General features: G+C 50.9%; 1 protein-coding gene across 2 annotated transcripts in view; it reads right to left on the reverse strand.

Moving 5' to 3' along the window:
• PADI4 (peptidyl arginine deiminase 4) overlaps positions 1-16,625 on the reverse strand; it is a 55,773-nt gene that overhangs the window by 16,084 nt on the left and 23,064 nt on the right. The window contains exons 3-10 of one of the 2 annotated variants that reach the window (XM_054435989.1): positions 14,110-14,176; positions 11,898-11,965; positions 9,975-10,092; positions 8,323-8,448; positions 6,021-6,199; positions 5,740-5,843; positions 1,986-2,097; positions 33-140 (exon numbers count right to left, since the gene is read on the reverse strand). In XM_054435989.1, the coding sequence (XP_054291964.1) occupies positions 33-140; positions 1,986-2,097; positions 5,740-5,843; positions 6,021-6,199; positions 8,323-8,448; positions 9,975-10,092; positions 11,898-11,965; positions 14,110-14,176 (882 nt within the window). The remainder of the gene's footprint in view (positions 1-32; positions 141-1,985; positions 2,098-5,739; positions 5,844-6,020; positions 6,200-8,322; positions 8,449-9,974; positions 10,093-11,897; positions 11,966-14,109; positions 14,177-16,625) is intronic. The other variant, XM_054435996.1, reaches the window with a different exon arrangement.

Below are 16,625 nucleotides of genomic sequence, written 5' to 3' on the forward strand. Positions count from 1 at the left end.
AGCTGTGCCCCCTCCCCACCCCATGCAGGTACCATCACGCGTTTGACGGGAAACTCCTTCAGGCCTCTGTTCCTTGGAGAGTCAAAGACCACGGGCATCGTTTTGTGTGGGGCTTGGATGTAACCGATCTCCATTTCATCCTGTGGGAGTGAGTGGAGAGGAAGCTGTTGCGCGTGCTGCCTGGGTCTTGGTGCCCGACGCCAGGATAGGGGCATGAAACCATCCACTCACTCTCACTCTTGCAGTCTAGGGCACTTTCCTATGAGATGTTTGATCTCAGAGAAGGGGCTCAGAAAGCGGAGCTTATTGCCACCTATTTGCCCAGTGCATGGAGGCCATGAGCCTGCAGGAGTGCCCTTCCCTCCCACTCCTGGTGGTGCCTGGGCCAGTGCTGGGGACCCCTGGTGAGCAAAACTGAGACCCCTCCTCAAGGTGAGAAAACAAGGGAGCCAGGCAGTGGGCACCAGGGTTAGGAGGTGATGAGGGGGTGAGAGATTGAGGGGTCTGTGGGGACACAGAGGAGGGGCTCCTGATGCAGCTAGGATGGGCCAGAGAAGACGTGTTGGCGCCAGGGCTCCCGGCCTCCTCTCCAAAGGAGGGCAGATAAGACCCAGCCTGGGCCACTGGAGCGGGCAGGAGGAGCACGGGGAGGGTTCAGAAATGAATCTGCTGAAAATTCTGCCTCCGCAGGCTTGTATTCTAGCAGGCAGATGGGATGTTGGACATAATCACTACTATAAGTTACTATTAGGATGAACCAGACGAAAGTTCCACTCTTGCAAATCAAAAATGGCACATATCAGCAATTTCACACAGGTCAACCTGGTATCAAAAAAATGGAATGGCGGCCAGGTGCAGTAACTCACGCCTGTAAGCCCAGCACTTTGGGAGGCTGAGGTAGGTGGATTACCTGAAGTCAGGGGTTCGAGACCAGCCTGACCAACATGGAGAAACCCCATCTCTACTAAAAATACAAAATCAGCCAGGCGTGGTGGCACATGCCTGTAATCACAGCTATTCGGGAGGCTGAGGCAGGAGACTCACTTGAACCCGGGAGGCAGAGGTTGTGGTGAGCCGAGATTGTGCCATTGCACTCCAGCCTGGGCAACAAGAGCGAAAAAAAAAAAAAAGATGGAATGGCAAGAAAGGAAGAGAGGATGTTGTGTGAGGGTGAAAAGAAGGAGGGATGAATTCCTGCTGGGGGTGACGGGGGAAATTTATGGACGAGGAGCATTCGCGCTGGGATTCACCAGTATGGATTGGAGACGGGGGATGGGAATGGGGAGGTAGGTCCAAGAGACAGCACCACAGGGGTGCGGCATGGAAGGACAGGGTCCCGAGGCAAAGCAAGGCAGTGGTGGGGAGGGTCAGTGCCACCCACCAAATGCCCACTGGCACTGCCCAGTGCCAGGCATTGGGGTGCTGGGCTGGATGAGGCCCAATCTCAGTCCTTGGGGCACTCCTGGCACAATGGGGGAGTGGCATGGAAACAGAGACTGGTAATCAGGTGTTTCCAGGCACAGTGGCAGGCTGGCCCCAGGGAAGGGAACCAGGCAGGCTGAGAGGGCCTGGAAAAAGACTAAGCGGGAGGAGACGGGAGCCATGGAAAGTGCTGGAGCTGGGGTGTGACCTGGTTTGGTGGCTGGGCCCAAGATGGACAGCCTGGAGGAAGGACCACTTGAGGGGCTGGTTGAGCACCAATCTCCCGAGCTTCACATCATTTCCCGAGGCCACCTGAGTGTTTTCAAGCAGGAAGGTGGCTTTCATCTTGGTGACTGCAGTGGGCCTGCAGTGGCCCACAGCAAACGTCAGACGAATCACTTGCTTGAGCCTCCCGGCCCAAGGACCTCTCAGGTTCCTACCTCCCTGTCCATCTAAGGAAGGGTGGCCGGTGAGACACCAGGCTGAACCCCAGGAGCCTGGGTGCCCCAAGTGTCTCTTGGCCCTCAGGGACATTCACTCTGCCTGCCCTGCAGGGCACGTACCTGCATCCACTGGTCATCCATGTTCTCCTCCTCAGGGCAGATGGTCAGCTTGCACTTGGCTTTCATGGCCAGAGTAGTCACTGACTCCAGGAAGTCCTCATTTTCAAAAATACTAGAGAGAGGAGAAAAGCAGATTCTTAGTGTTCTGGATTTTGAAGCTTAGCCTGGAAGGATGGGGAGGGACACACAGGTGCTCAGGGGTCACCTGTGGCCTGAACAGAGGCTCCTGGCACGTCCAGTCCATCTGCTCTTAGCAGGCATTAGCTCATGGAATCCATCTAACAAGTTATGAGGCAGGAACTAGCGGGTACCCCTTCCACCCGTGTATTAGTCCATTTTCACGCTGCTGATAAAGACATACTTGAGACTGGGAAGAAAAAGAGGTTTAATTGGACTTACAGTTCCACATGGCTGGGGAGGCCACGGCAGGAGGCAAAAGGCACTTCTTACACGGTGGTGGCAAGAGAAAATGAGGAAGAAGCAAAAGGAGAAACCCCTGATAAAACCATCAGATCTCGTGAGACTTATTCACTATCACGAGAACAGTATGGGAGAAACCGCCGCCATGATTCAAACTATCTCCCACTGGGTCCCTCCCACAACACTTGGGAATTATGGGAGTACATTTCAAGATGAGATTTGGGTGGGGACACAGAGCCAAAGCATATCATCCTGCCCCTGGCCCCTCCAAATCTCATATCCTCACATTTCAAAACCAATCATGCCTTCCCAACAGTCCCCCAAAGTCTTAACTCATTTCAGCATTAACCCAAAAGTTCACAATCCAAAATCTCATCTGAGACAGGGCAAGTCCCTTCCTCCTATGAGCCTGTAAAATCAAAAGCAAGCTAGTTACTTCCTAGATACAATGGGGGTACAGGTGTTGGGTAAATACAACCATTCCAAATGGGAGAAATTGGCCCAAACAAGGGGGTTACAGGGTCTATGCAAGTCCAAAATCCAGCAGGGCAGTCAAATTTTAAAGCTCCAAAATGATCTTTGACTCCAGGTCTCACATCCAGGTCATGCTGACACAAGAGGTGCGTTACCACGGTCTTGGGCAGCTCCACCCCTGTGGCTTTGCAGGGTATAGCCTCCCTCCTGGGAGGCCAGTTTCACAGGCTGGTGTTGAGTGTCTGTGGCTTTTCCAAGCACACGGTGCAAGCTGTCAGTGGATCTACCCTTCTGGAGTCTGGAGGACAGTGGACCTCTTCTCACAACTCCACTACGTGGTGTCCCAGTAGGGACTCTGTGTGGGGGCTCCAACCCAACATTTCCCCTCTGCACTGCTGTAGCGGAGGTTCTCCATGAGAACCCCATCCCTGCAGCAAATTTCTGCCTGGGCATCTAGGCGTTTCCACACATCTTCGGAAATCAAGGCAGAGGTTCCCAAACCCCAATTCTTGACTTCTGTGCACTTGTAGGCTCAACACCATGTAGAAGTTGCCAAGGCTTGGGGCTTGCACCCTCTGAAGCTACGGCCTGAGCTCTATGCTGGCCCCTTTTAGCCATGGCTGGAGCAGCTGGGATGCAGGGTGCCAAGTTCCTAGGCTGCACATAGCACAGGGACCCTGGGCCTGACCCATGAAACCATTTTCTCCTAGGCCTCTGGGCCTGTGATGGGAGGGGCTGCCGTGAAGACCTCTGACATGCCCTGGAGACATTTTCCCCATTGCCTTGTGGCTTAACATTAAGCTCCTTGTTACTTATGCAAATTTCTGCAGCTGGCTTGAGTTTCTCCTCAGAAAATGAGATTTTCTTTTCGATTGCATTGTCAGGCTGCAACTTTTCTGAACTTTTATGCTCTGCTTCCCTTTTAAAACTGTGCCTTTAGCAGCACCCAAGTCACATCTTGAATGCCTTGCTGCTTAGAAATTTCTTCTGCCAGATACCCTAAATCGTCTCTCTCAAGTTCAAAGTTCCACAAATCTCTAGGGCAGGGACAAAATGCCACCAGTCTCTTTGCTAAAACATAACAAGAGTCACCTTTGCTCCAGTTCCCAACAAGTTCTTCATCTCCATCTGAGATCATCTCAGTCTAGATTTCATTGTTCATATCATTATCAGTATTTTTGTCAAAGCCATTCAACAAGCCTCTAGAAAGTTCCAAAGTTTCCCACATTTTCGTGTCTTCTTCTGAGCCCTCCAAATCGTTCCAACCTCTGTCTGTTACCCAGTTCCAAAGCTGCTTCCACATTTTGGATATCTTTTCAGCAACGCCCCCCTCTACTGGTATCAATTTACTGTATTAGTCCATTTTCACTCCACTGACAAAAACATACCTGAGACTAGGAAGGAAAAGAGGTTTAATTGGACTTACACTCCCACATGGCTGGGGACGCCATGGTAAGAGGCGAAAGGCACTTCTTACATGGCGGCGGCAAGAGAAAATGAGGAAGATGCGAAAGTGGAAACCCTTGATAAAACCATCAGATCTCATGAGACTTATTCACTACCATGAGAACAGCATGGGGCAAACCACCTCCATGATTCAAATTATCTCCCACCAGGTCCCTCCCAGAACATGTGCAAATTATGGGAGTACAATTCAAGATGAGATTTGGGTGGGGACACAGAGCCAAACCATATCAACCTGGGAGAAGACACAATATGAGTTCACTGTTCAAGGTCACACCACCTGGAACAGTGCTGGGACTGGAATACAGTCCTCACTGGATTCCATCCTGCGTCCTGACCACATTACCCTCTTACTCTTCTGTCCCTGAAGCTATCAGAAGAGGAGAGGAGAGGGTCTCCTGAGACCCCAGCACACTTGTCAGGGGCTCTCAGACTGCAGGAAGATGGCCTGGGCCTCCCCAAAACACAGATGGGCCCCGTCCCCAGGGATAAGACCCAGCAGCTCACAGGCAGCCAGAAAGGTGCATTTTATTTAATTTTAATTTAATTTAATTTAATTTTTTATTTTCATTATTTTTAATTTTCTCGAGATGGAGTCTTGCTCTGTCGCCCAGGCTAGAGTGCAATGGTGCAATCTCAGCTCACTGCAACCTTGGCCTCCTGAGTTCAAGTGATTCTCCTGCCTCAGCCTCCCGAGTAGCTGGGATTACAGGCACATGCCACAACACCTGGCTAATTTTTTGTATTTTTAGTAGAGACAGGGTTTCACCATGTTGGCCAGGCTGGTTATTTTATTTTTGAGATGGAGTCTCGCTCTGTTGCCCAGGCTGGAGTTCAGTGGCGCAATCTCAGCTCACTGCAACCTCCGCCTCCAGGGTTCAAGCAATTCTCATGCCTCAGCCTCCTGAGTAGCTGGATTACAGGCATGCGCCACCACGCCTGGCCAATTTTTGTATTTTTTAGTAGAGATGGGGTTTCACCATGTTGGCTGGGCTGATCTCAAACTTCTGACCTCAAGTGATCCACCTGCCTCAGCCTCCCAAATTGCTGGGGTTACAGGCATGAGTCACTGTGCCCAGCCCAGAAAGGTGCATTTTAAATGAGTTCCCAGGAGTTTCTGGTGCACAAGGTCCGTGGGACACACTCTACAGGCCCCTGGGAGCTAACATAGCCTCAGCTGCATCAGGGCAGGCCAGAGGCAATGAAAACAACAGTAGGGAACCTCCCTGCCTTTTCAGAGCCCCCAACAAGCAGCAAGCTCTCAGTGGGCAGGGGAGGGGTGACTGTTTTTCCCATCACACAGTGAGTGCTGCGGATGGAACTCAGGCTCTTTGTTGCTGGCCCAGGGCTCCCCCTGAGGTGTCTGGACCCACCCCAGCATCCCAGGGCCTCTCACCTGCATGCGTACACCTCCTGCGGGGGCTGGGTGTTGGGGGTCATGATCCAGGGTGCCACGCGGAAGACCACGCTGTCTTGGAACACCACAGCCTCGGGGAGCTCCTGCAGGGGAGGGGGTAAGGGGAGGGAGGGGCTGTCACCGCCACCAGGGCCCAGCACCTACCACTTCCCGCAGCTGTTTGGAGTCCCCCTGCCCAGCTGGGCTCTGTACCCCTTACCCCAGCCAGGCCACTGCCTGGAAGCCCAGGCCCCCGATGCAGGGCTGCCTTCTCGGCCTACCAGGTTGGACGTGTCCAGCATGGAGACAGTGAGGGTAATGAGCCCCGGGAAGTCGGTGTCCGGGAAAGCGAGGGCCTCCACGTAGAAGTCCGTGTTGTGCTTTCCACCGGGGACCATCAGGTAGTGAGAGGACCTCTTGGGACCCAGGACTGCCCTGCACTTGGAGGACAGTTTGCCCACTAGGAGAGAGGCAGGGGAGACTCAGGTTTGCGTCTCCACTTCTGAAGACCTTTCCTCCTCTCCCCAGTGCTCCCCAGAAACCTTTCCCAGGGTCACCGCATGCCACCATCAGAGAACCCCTTGCAGCCTAATCTGGCCAGTCCCCTTAGGAGAAAAGGACCAAAGTCCCAGCTGGGACACTGCTCCCTGGCTGAAGTCCCAGAAGGGTGTGGCAGGGGTGCCTGAGCCATTCCAAACTTTACAGGAAGTCCAGTATACACCATTCCTTCACTCATTCCTGAGCATCTGCTCTAGCCAGATGTCAGCGGGGGACAGGGGCACAGCAGGGGACCAGGGAGACAGAGTCACTGTCCTCCTATCCTCACCCCCAGAGAGTACACAGTCTTACGGGTGAGTAGGGAGAAGAAGAGATCATGAAAATAGCAGACCGCTGTGATAGAGGGAATCCCTGAGGACTTCCTGGAGGAGGTGATGCCTGGGTGGAGGCAATAAGTTGAACTGTCACCAAATCAGTGTCAGTTTAATCACTTTAAGAATGAAACAGGTCGGGTGCGGTGGGTTACACCTGTAATCCCAGCACTTTGGGAGGCCGAGGCAGGAGGATCACAAGGTCAGGAGATCGAGACCAGCCTGGCCAACATGGTGAAACCCCATCTCTACTAAAAACACAAAAAAATTAGCCAGGCATTGTGGCGGACACCTATAATCCCAGCTACTCGGGAGGCTGAGGCAGGAGAATCACTTGAACCTGGGAGGTGGAGGTTGCAGTGAGTCGAGATCGCACCACTGCACTCCAGCCTGGCGACAGAGAGAGACTCCGTCTCAAAAAAAAAAAAAAAAAAAAAAAAAAGAAACAGAGGCTGGGTGTGGTGCCTGTAATCCTAGTGCTTGGGGAGGCTGAGGCAACTGGATCATTTGAGGTCAGAAGTTCGAGACCAGTCTGGCCAACCTGGTGAAATCCCATCTCTACTAAAAATACAAAAATTAGCTGGATGTGGTGGCACATGCTTGTAACCTCAGCTACTGGGGAGGCTGAGGCAGGAGAATCGCTGGAACCCTGGAGATGGAGGCTGCGGTGAGCCGAGATGGCACCACTGCACTCCAGCCGGGCAACAGAGTGAGACTCTCTCAAAAAAAAAAAATTAAAAAAAAAAAAAAAAAGGCATGGAATAGACCAGGCAGAATGATCAGGATCAGAATGATTGTGAGGCCCCCGCAAAAAAAAACCCTCCCATGGCGTTCTCCATCTCCTTCCATCCGGAAGCCAAAGTCAATATACGCCTACCTGACCGCCCCCTTCCCCTCTGCCCTGTCTCTTCCACCCTCATCCCCCACTTTAACCCTTGCACATTCCACCCCAGCTGCACTCGCCTCCCTGCATTCCTCCAAACCACAGGCATGATCTCACCTCAGGGCCCACGCACTTGTTGTTCCCTCTGCCTGGAACGCCCTTCCCCTAGGTGTCTGCCTGTCTGTTCCTATACCTCCCTCTGCTCACATGGCATCTCATGGGGGACACCTTCCCTGGCCACCCTCTCTCCACATACCCCCAACTCCACTCCTCCCTCCACATCCCCTTCCCTGCCGCATTCTTCTACATAGCATGTCACAGTGTTGGACACGCTAGGTGTTTTATGTAATTATTTTACCTATAGTTCTCCCAGCCACTAAGATGAAAGCAACACGAGAGCAGGGACTTGGTCACAGTCATGGCTCTGTGCCCCGTGCCTGGGACCAACCTGGCACCTACTTAGTTGCAGGTGCTCGTGGGTCACTGAGAAGTTCCTGATGTCTCTGAGGATGTTGCAGAACAAATGATTACATGCCACATGCCGTCAGCTTGCACTCAAAGTCTATAACCAGGAGGGGTGTGTGTGTGTGTGTGTGTGAGAGAGAGAGAGAGAGAGAGAGAGAAGCAGGGAGCAATAACGAGTCAGTTTGTCTGTGTCCTCCAACTAGAAGGTAGTAGACAAGATGTTGTCTGTCTTGCCGACTGCTGTGTCTGCTGTTCTTAGAACTCGGCACATAGTAGGTGCTCAGGATTTATCTGCCACACAGCTGTGTGACGGGATTGTGCCCCGTTGGCCAGGGCAGGAGGGGAACACAGATGGGGATGACTTACATGTGGCCTGAAACACCCTCACTTTGTCCATCTCAGACCTGGCCACATGGAGCACCAGCCTATGGTTGGTGAAGAAGTCCTTGGGGGTCTTTGTGCTCAGGGTCATCAGCGACATGTCCTGCAGGTCTGGGATGAGAAGGACGTTGCCTGAGTCACAGGCCCCTGAGACCACTGCTGGTTTCCCATAGCCACCTCCGGGCGGAGCCTCACACCCCACCGCTCCCCTGAGACCTCCCTTTACCATGTTGCCTGGTTTTCTTTTCTTTATGCTATTTTGAGTATTTAAATGATGGTGTTCATTTTGGAATGAGAGTTCATTAAGGTTTTGGTCTCCTCCCACTAGGATGAGCTGAGGATGTAACCTCAGCGAAGCGAGGACCACATTTATTAATATTTTGTTCCTTGAAATGTTCCCTGAATCTTGAACCTAGAAAGCCGAGAACTCCCTAGAACAATGACCAGCAGGCAGCAGGCGCTCGGCTGAGATTTGTGCAATGAATGAGTGAAAGGTTTCTGTGCTGGTCCTGAGCAAGAAGTGTGGTTTGTGAACCAACTTGAACAATAGCCAAGAAGGGGTAGAGGGTGGGGAGAGTGAAGAGATGGTTCCCGAGGGACTGACTGATAGCCAAGGGCTTAAAGGCTTTGCGGTCAATTTGGTTTGAATCTGGGATCTGGGTGGGCTTAGGAAAGGGATTTCAGGTTTCTCTGCCTTTGTTTCCTCATCACTAAGACAGGGGCAAGAGTTGTACCCACCATAGAACTGTTGTGAAGATAAAGTGAGGTGATACACAGTGCTTATACCAGCTCTTGGCACCCCGGGAGTGCCCACAAAGGGCAGCTGTTGTGATTATTACTGCATGTCAGGCACTGTACAGAGACTGCCCCCGGCATCGGGCCAGGCCAACTACATGCAACTTGAAAATACATCCATTTCTATGTTATTCTAAGAGCTCCCCAGGAAGGCCTGCCAGCCTGAGCCCCTTAGCACCTTCCTCCAGCGCAGGTGGATAATGTGTCCTCACTTCAACCCCAGAGCCACCCCCTTAGCAGCCCAGAGGTTTGCCTGCAGAGATCCTGCATCCCCCACCATCCTCATGCCCCTAAACCTGCTCCGGTGTTGGGACGTCCGGGGTTCAAACCCCGAGTCTGCTATGTATCAGTGCTGTGACCTTGGGCAAATTGCTTAAGTTCCCCATGCCTTGGTTTTCCTGTCTATAAAGGCTTATGTTGGAAGATCAAATGAGTTAATCATTCCAAAGGGCTCAGAGTCGTGCCCGGCCTATGGCAGAGGTCTCAGGGGCTGCTCTGATATGAGTTTGGGAATGAGAAGCTTTCATTTCGAAGGATTTCAGGTTCCAGGTTTGACCTAAGAGCGTTTAGGTTGGGCAGCAGGGTGAGGCATGGAAACTGGGGCCTGTAGGAGGCATCAGGAGACAGCACTGGCCTCAGCTCTTCCCTGACTGCTGTGTGAGCTTGGAGAGGTCACTTGCCCCCTGAGGGCCTTTGCCCATTGCTTCACCTATAAAACAGACATGCCAACAAGAACATGCTTTCAATAACCCTTATTTCAGAGGGCCGTCACCGGGTTTCGGCCATGTGGGCAAAAGGGCTTTGTAAAAAGCCCTTCCCATTAGCTAGCAAATGCTCTTTACCTTCGCTGTCAAGCACTTCATCATCCTCGCAGTCCATGGCAGAAGATTCGAGATTGTCTCTGTCACAGTTCACCAGCAGGATGGCACCCTGTCCACAAGGGCCCCAGGTCCAGGTCCTCTGGACACCAGCAGGGAAGAGGCATGCTTAGAAACTAGCATAGAGCCCTCCAACTCTTGCAAGAAGCATAGCAACTCCCCATTACTTCTTTTTTAAAATTTATTTATTTATTTATTTATTTATTTATTTATTATTTTTTTGAGACAGAGTCTCCCTCTGCCGCCAGACTGGAGTGCAGCGGCGTGATCTTGGCTCACTGCAACCTCCGCCTCCCGGGTTCAAGTGATTCTCCTGCCTCAGCCTCCTGAGTAGCTGGTACTATAGGCGCGTGCCACCACACCTGGCTAATTTTTGTATTTTTAGTAGAGACGGGGTTTCACCATGTTGGCCAGGATGGTCTCAATCTCTTGACCTCATGATCCACCCTCCTCGGCCTCCCAAAGTGCTGGGATTACAGGCGTGAGCCACCATGCCTGGCCCCCATCACCTTTTTAACCCAGTGCAGTTTACACATCTTGCTCCTACATCAATTAATTATTTGATCTCAGGAGTGGATTTTTGTCTTTTACTCCAAAACTCACAACCAAATTCACCCAAAACACAATTCATCCATTTAAAAAGAGGAGCCCAAGACAGTCGCATGGATTTTAACAGCTTTTAAGAAATGTTGGCTGGGTGCGGTGGCTCACACCTGTAATCCCAGCACTTTGGGAGGCTGAGGCAGGCAGATCACCTGAGGTCAGGAGTTCAAGACCAGCCTGGCCAACATGGCGAAACCCTGTCTCTACTAAAAATACAAAAATTAGCCGGGTGTGGAGGCGTGCACCTGTAGTTGCAGCTACTCAGGAGGCTGAGGTAGGAGAATCACTTGAACCCGGGAGGCGGAGATTGCAGTGAACCGCCATTGCACTCCAGCCTGGGAGACAGAGCATGACTCCATCTCAAAAAATAAATAAATAAATAAAATGTTGAGCTTGACAAACCAAATGCAGCTAAATATGTACGTCAAGATTCTAATCTAAATAGTTACTATTATGTGAACTCTTAATTACTCATTCAGCAAAGTGTGGTACTATTCTTAGCAGCCAGTTAATATCTGTCCAGAGATTAAAGCACATTAAGCAGCCCCACCCTTTAGGGATCTAATAGTATGGTGCCCCCCTTCGAGGGAGAGCGTTTGCCCCCGGGAAATGACTGCATTTCGGGAGGGATACAGGGACAGATTCTACTCCTAGAGTTGTAATTTTTCTTCCCACTTTTGCTGACCCCAAAAAGGATCTTCATCTTTTCACAGGGCACAGCCCCCAGTGCACACCAGCATAAAATGGTGCAGGCAGCTCTGGGGTTTCAGGTTTACCTGCAGACTCTGGTTTAAGACAGCGTTCACCTGCCCTTTCTGCACATCCCATCATCCTGTCTTTCCACAACACACCCTCCCTCTCCCCACCTGGCTCCTTCCCGCCTCTCCCGCTGCCATTTCTTCCTTTCTCTGTTATTCCCCCATGTAGACAGCTCTGCAGAAATCTCTCCCATATCAGCCATAGAGCATGGAGTAGGGAGTTTTTGAGCCAGAGTCGAGTCCTGCCCACGAATTTCCTCTCTGCTATTAACTGGGTGACTCAGTAGCGTTTCCAGTTTGTAGAATAACACATCTGAACCCACAATTGGTGAAAATCTGATTTTGTAAAATAGATGGGAAATACATAAACCAAAATATTAATGGTGATGCTAATTTTCTTTCTCTCTTTTTTTAAACAGTTAACATGGAATACGTGAGACAGAACAGCATTTACCCCATCACCACAAGGGGGCGCCCGGGGGAGAATCCAGCAGAACTAGGAAAGGAGCGTTTGGGTGAGCGGTACCTGATCTTTCACAGCTCTGGTTGGCTTCACTTTGCCGGTGCGGGTGATGTCTGCGCACAGGGAGATTTCTGAAATCCCATCAAGAGGAGAGGGTTGGTGGGGGTCCGGGGTTGGGGCACCCAGCCTGGCCCTGAATGGGCAGGTCCTTTCCCAGGGGATTGTGTGCACACATAGTGGGAGCCCCTCTTCCTCTCCTTCAGAGGAGACACAGGTTCAAGACATCCCTCCCCCATGGCCCCCAGGAAGTCTGGCTACAGTTCGGACAGCAGAGCTGGGGCCTCTGACCATACCTGTTCCCCTTCAGCGGGGCCACAACTGTGATGTCCACAAGACCCTGCGCGTCTGGCCACCCCCAGGGATTTTAGAAGGAATTCCCAACCACCACAATGAGAGGTTCAATGTGAAGCCTCTGCAGGCACACTCTGCCAGGCTCTCGAAAGACTCTGGCCCCAGCCCTCAGTGACCTTGGGGTGGGGGACCCAGCGGTGACACCAGCCCCACCGGCTCTTCATGGCATGTGTTGTGACTGTATCTGGGGAAAAATTGCGACCCTGAACATGCCCCCGACTCTGTCCAAATGGCTTGGCTGAGAAAGCAAACATTTGTTTGTAAATCCTTCCTCCCTCATCCGAATATATGACCGCTAGGTCATCCCAATAAAATAGATCCGTGTGCCCCACAGCATGATATGGTGACCCTTGTCCCACATGAGACTGACCCAGATGACCTTCTAAACATATTCATAGCCACGTCTTAGTTACGGCCAGGGAAGCATTGTCCTTTCGTGGCCTGGACTTCCTGACTCCTTCACTAACCAATTGCATGACCTTGGACTAGTCTGTTTAGCTCTTGTGCCTCAGTTTCCTCATCTGTAAAATGGGATAATAATAATACCAATTTCACTGGATTGCTGTAAGGATTAAATGTAAAATCTTAGCACAATGCCTGGCAATCGAGTAAGTGCTGTAGTATTATTATTTAAATATGCATTAATGAATGAAATGCATTAATGAAATGAAACCTGAAGATTCTATATGCTACATATTATACATATATGTGTGTGTATATATATATTTTTTAGTTTTTGAGACTGGGTCTCACTCTGTCACCCAGGCTGGAGTGCAGTGGCACAATCATGTAGTCTTGACCTTCTGGGCTCGAGCAATCTTCCCACATCAGTCTCTTGAGTAGCTGGGACTACAGGCACATGCCACCATGCTCAGCTAATTTTTTAAATTTTTTGTAGAGACAGGATCTCACTATGTTGCCCAGGCTGGTCTCAAACTTCTGGGCTCAAGCGATACTCCCGCCTCTGCCTTCCAAAGCGCTGGGATTGCAGATGTGAGCCACCATGTCTGGCTGCTACTTATATGTTTAATACACATAATGATACTAATCATGATATTATTGTTCAAAATGAGGTCAAGTTGAAGAATGGATTTTATTTAAAGAAGAACATTACATAAATATGAGTATAGGTGGATCATTGATATGGCAGAAATGGTGAAGATGAGATATAAATAATGGAATTTGAGGAACACTATCTATATTCTTGTATAAGACAGTGTCATTATCTATTTTTTGTTATAGATATTTGAGGTATCAAAAAGGAATAGAGGGCCTGGCGCAGTGGTTCATGCCAGTAATCCCAGCACTTTGGGAGCCTGAGGCAGGCAGATCACCTGAGGTCAGAAGTTCGAGACCAGCCTGGCCAACATGGTGAAACCCCATCTCTACTAAAAATACAAAAATTAGCCAGGCGTGGTGGCGTGCGCTGTAGTCCCAGCTGCTAGGGACGCTGAAGCAGGAGGATCGCTTGAACCTGGGAGACGCAGGATGCAGTGAGCCGAGATCACGCCATTGCACTCCAGCCTGGGTGACAGGGTGAGACTCCATTTCAAAAAAAAAAAAAATTAATGGAGATGCATATATTGAAAATCCATGTTCCTACTTCCTAACTTGAGAAGCAAAATGTTAAGATATAATTAAAATTCCCCATACCACCACTCCCACATTGTATTTCTTTGTGGTTCACTGACTAGGGATGGAATATTTCTGAACTCCCAGATGTCTGACTGGCTGGAAACCATGCTTTTTCTCTGCTCAGTCTAAAATAAGCTCCAGGTGTAGTTTCTTCTACAGAGACATCCTGCAGGGATTAGGAGGTGGGTAGGGGATGAGACGGCACTCTAGGATCCTGGTTGTCACTTACCCACCCCGGTGAGGTAGAGTAGAGCTTTGACTGGTGGAGTCTTGGGTCCGTAGTATGAAATCTGAACCTATGGGAGAGCAGATCACTAATGACTTCTCTTAGTCATTCAACAAACACCCACTGGACCCCTGCTATGTGCCAGCTCAGGGTAGGGCACTGGGGAGACAAAGATGGGCAACAACTGTTCCTAGCCTGTAAGGAGTGGCCCCATCCGATGGGAATGGAGGGAAAGCAAAAAGCTTGAATGACTGGTGCTACAGAAGAGCATCCTAGGGGGGCCCAGCAATGGAGACACTCTGCCTGGCAGGGTCGTTTGTGAAGGAGTGTGCTTTGAGGTAGATCTGGGAAAGGGAGTAGGGGCCCAGCAGCTGGAGATGGGGCAGAAGAGGCACTAGAAGGAGAGAGCTGATCATAAGCCACAGAACTGACTCTGGCAGGCAGAAGGGATCAAGGCAAGACCTGAAGAACAAGACCCTGGAAAGGCCAGGTCCTGGGGGATCTGGGGAGCAGGAGCTTTGAGTGGGTGGAGGTTTCTTCAGGAAGAGATGAGAAAACACCAATCCACTGTGCCCAAGGTTCAGAAATCCTAGGAGAACACCTCAGATTGGCGAGAGGAGTGTGGAGCATCTGGGTTGACACATCCAAGCAAAATGGTGGTGGGGAGTTTCCTAAAGCAGAGTCAAAGAGCTGCCACCAGAGGAAGAGGAGCTCCTGAGAGGTCATGCTGAGGTGTTCGGACCTGCCCTGTAGACAGTGGAAATCCAGGAAAATGCCACGGCCATCACTGCCTCTGCCTGGACCATGGTGTCAGCCTTCTGTCTGGTCTCCCTGCCTCCCACCCACTCCCTAGATCCTGTCTACTTGCTAGGCCGTAGCCATTGGGATCTTTCTAAAGTACAAATGCTGTCTTGTTATCCACTGGCTGAAAACTTTTTGTTGGCTTCCTGTTGTTCACAGAAAATGAGGTCCCTGATACCAAACTCTTCAAACTGACTCCTTCACCTCCTGCTCCGTCTACCTTTCTTGCCATACAGAACTTCCTCAGTTTCCCCAACACATGTCTCACCCTTTTCTCATCCAGAGAATGCACACAGGCTGCCCCTCTGCATCAAGCTGTCTCCTCTCTCCTGCTCTTAGGTCGGTAGTTCGTGTCTTCCTTCAGCTTGCTGCTTCTTTCAGGAAGCCTTCCCTGACCACTCCTTCCCTAGCCTGCCTGGATAGTCAAGCTCTGTGTTCCCCTCAGGGAGAACCCTGCTTGGCTGGTTCTGCAGGAAACCAAGTGGCTGTAGGCCCAGAGATCTGTGGGAACCCCAGAGGGTCCTGTTAAGCCCATCTACAGGCAAAGGGGGTGTGGTAGGAGGAATGGTGGTCCCCCAAAAAGATACATCCATATCCTAATCCCTGGAACTTGTGGATGTGATTTAATTCGGAAAAAAAGTCTTTGCAGATGTAAGTCAAGGATCTTGAGACCAGATGCGGTGGCTCACGCCTGTAATCCCAGCACTTTGGGAAGCCAAGGTGAGCAGATCACTTGAGGTCATTGAGACCAGCCTGACCAACATGGTGAAACCCCCTCTCTACTAAAAAAAAAATACAAAACTTAGCTGGGCATGGTGGCGAGTGCCTGTAATCCCAGCTACTTGGGAGGCTGAGGCAGGAGAATCGTTTGAACCCAGGAGGGGGAGGTTGCAGTGAGCCGAGATTGCGCCACTGCAGTCCAGCCTGGGTGACAGAGCGAGACTCTGTCTCAAAAAAAAAAAAAAAGGATCTTGAGATGCGGAGATCACCGTGGACCATCCAGTTGGGCCCTAAATCCCATGGCAAGTGCCCTTATGAGAGAGGCAGAGGGGGATTCCACAGAGAAGGGGCAGAAGCGGTGTGACCATGGAAGCAGACTGGAGTGATACAGCCACAAGTCAGACTGCTGACAGCCCCCACAGGCTGGAAGAGGCAAATAATTATTCTCCCCTGGAGCCTCCAGAAAAATCTGGCCCTGCTGGCACCTTGACCTCAGACTGCTGAACCCCAGAACAGTGAGAGGATACATTTCTGTTGTTTTAAGCAAACCATGGTGATTTTCTTTCTTTTCTTTTCTTGAGACAGAGTTTCGTTCTTTCACCCAGGCTGGGGTGAAGTGGCGCAATCTCGGCTCACTGCAACCTCCCCCTCCCGGGTTCAAGCGATTCTCCTGCCTCAGCCTCCCGAGTAGCTGGGATTACAGGCACTCGCCACTACCCCAGCTAATTTTTGTATTTTTAGTAGAGATGGGGTTTCATCGTGTTGGCCAGGCTGGTCTCAAACTCCTGACCTTAGGTGATCCACCCGCCGGCCTCCCAAAGTGCTGGGATTACAGGTGTGAGCCACTGTGCCCAGCCACCATGGTGATTTTCTATACCAGACACAGGAAAATGATCCAGGAGCATGGACCAATGTCCCTTGGGGCTACCAGTCTGTGGCCTCCATAGAACTCAGCATCATTTGCAATTGTTTGTTTACCAGTAGATTCTCTGACGCCA

Source organism: Pongo pygmaeus, chromosome 1, assembly GCF_028885625.2.
Source record: "Pongo pygmaeus isolate AG05252 chromosome 1, NHGRI_mPonPyg2-v2.0_pri, whole genome shotgun sequence".
Taxonomy (NCBI): Eukaryota; Metazoa; Chordata; class Mammalia; order Primates; family Hominidae; genus Pongo; species Pongo pygmaeus.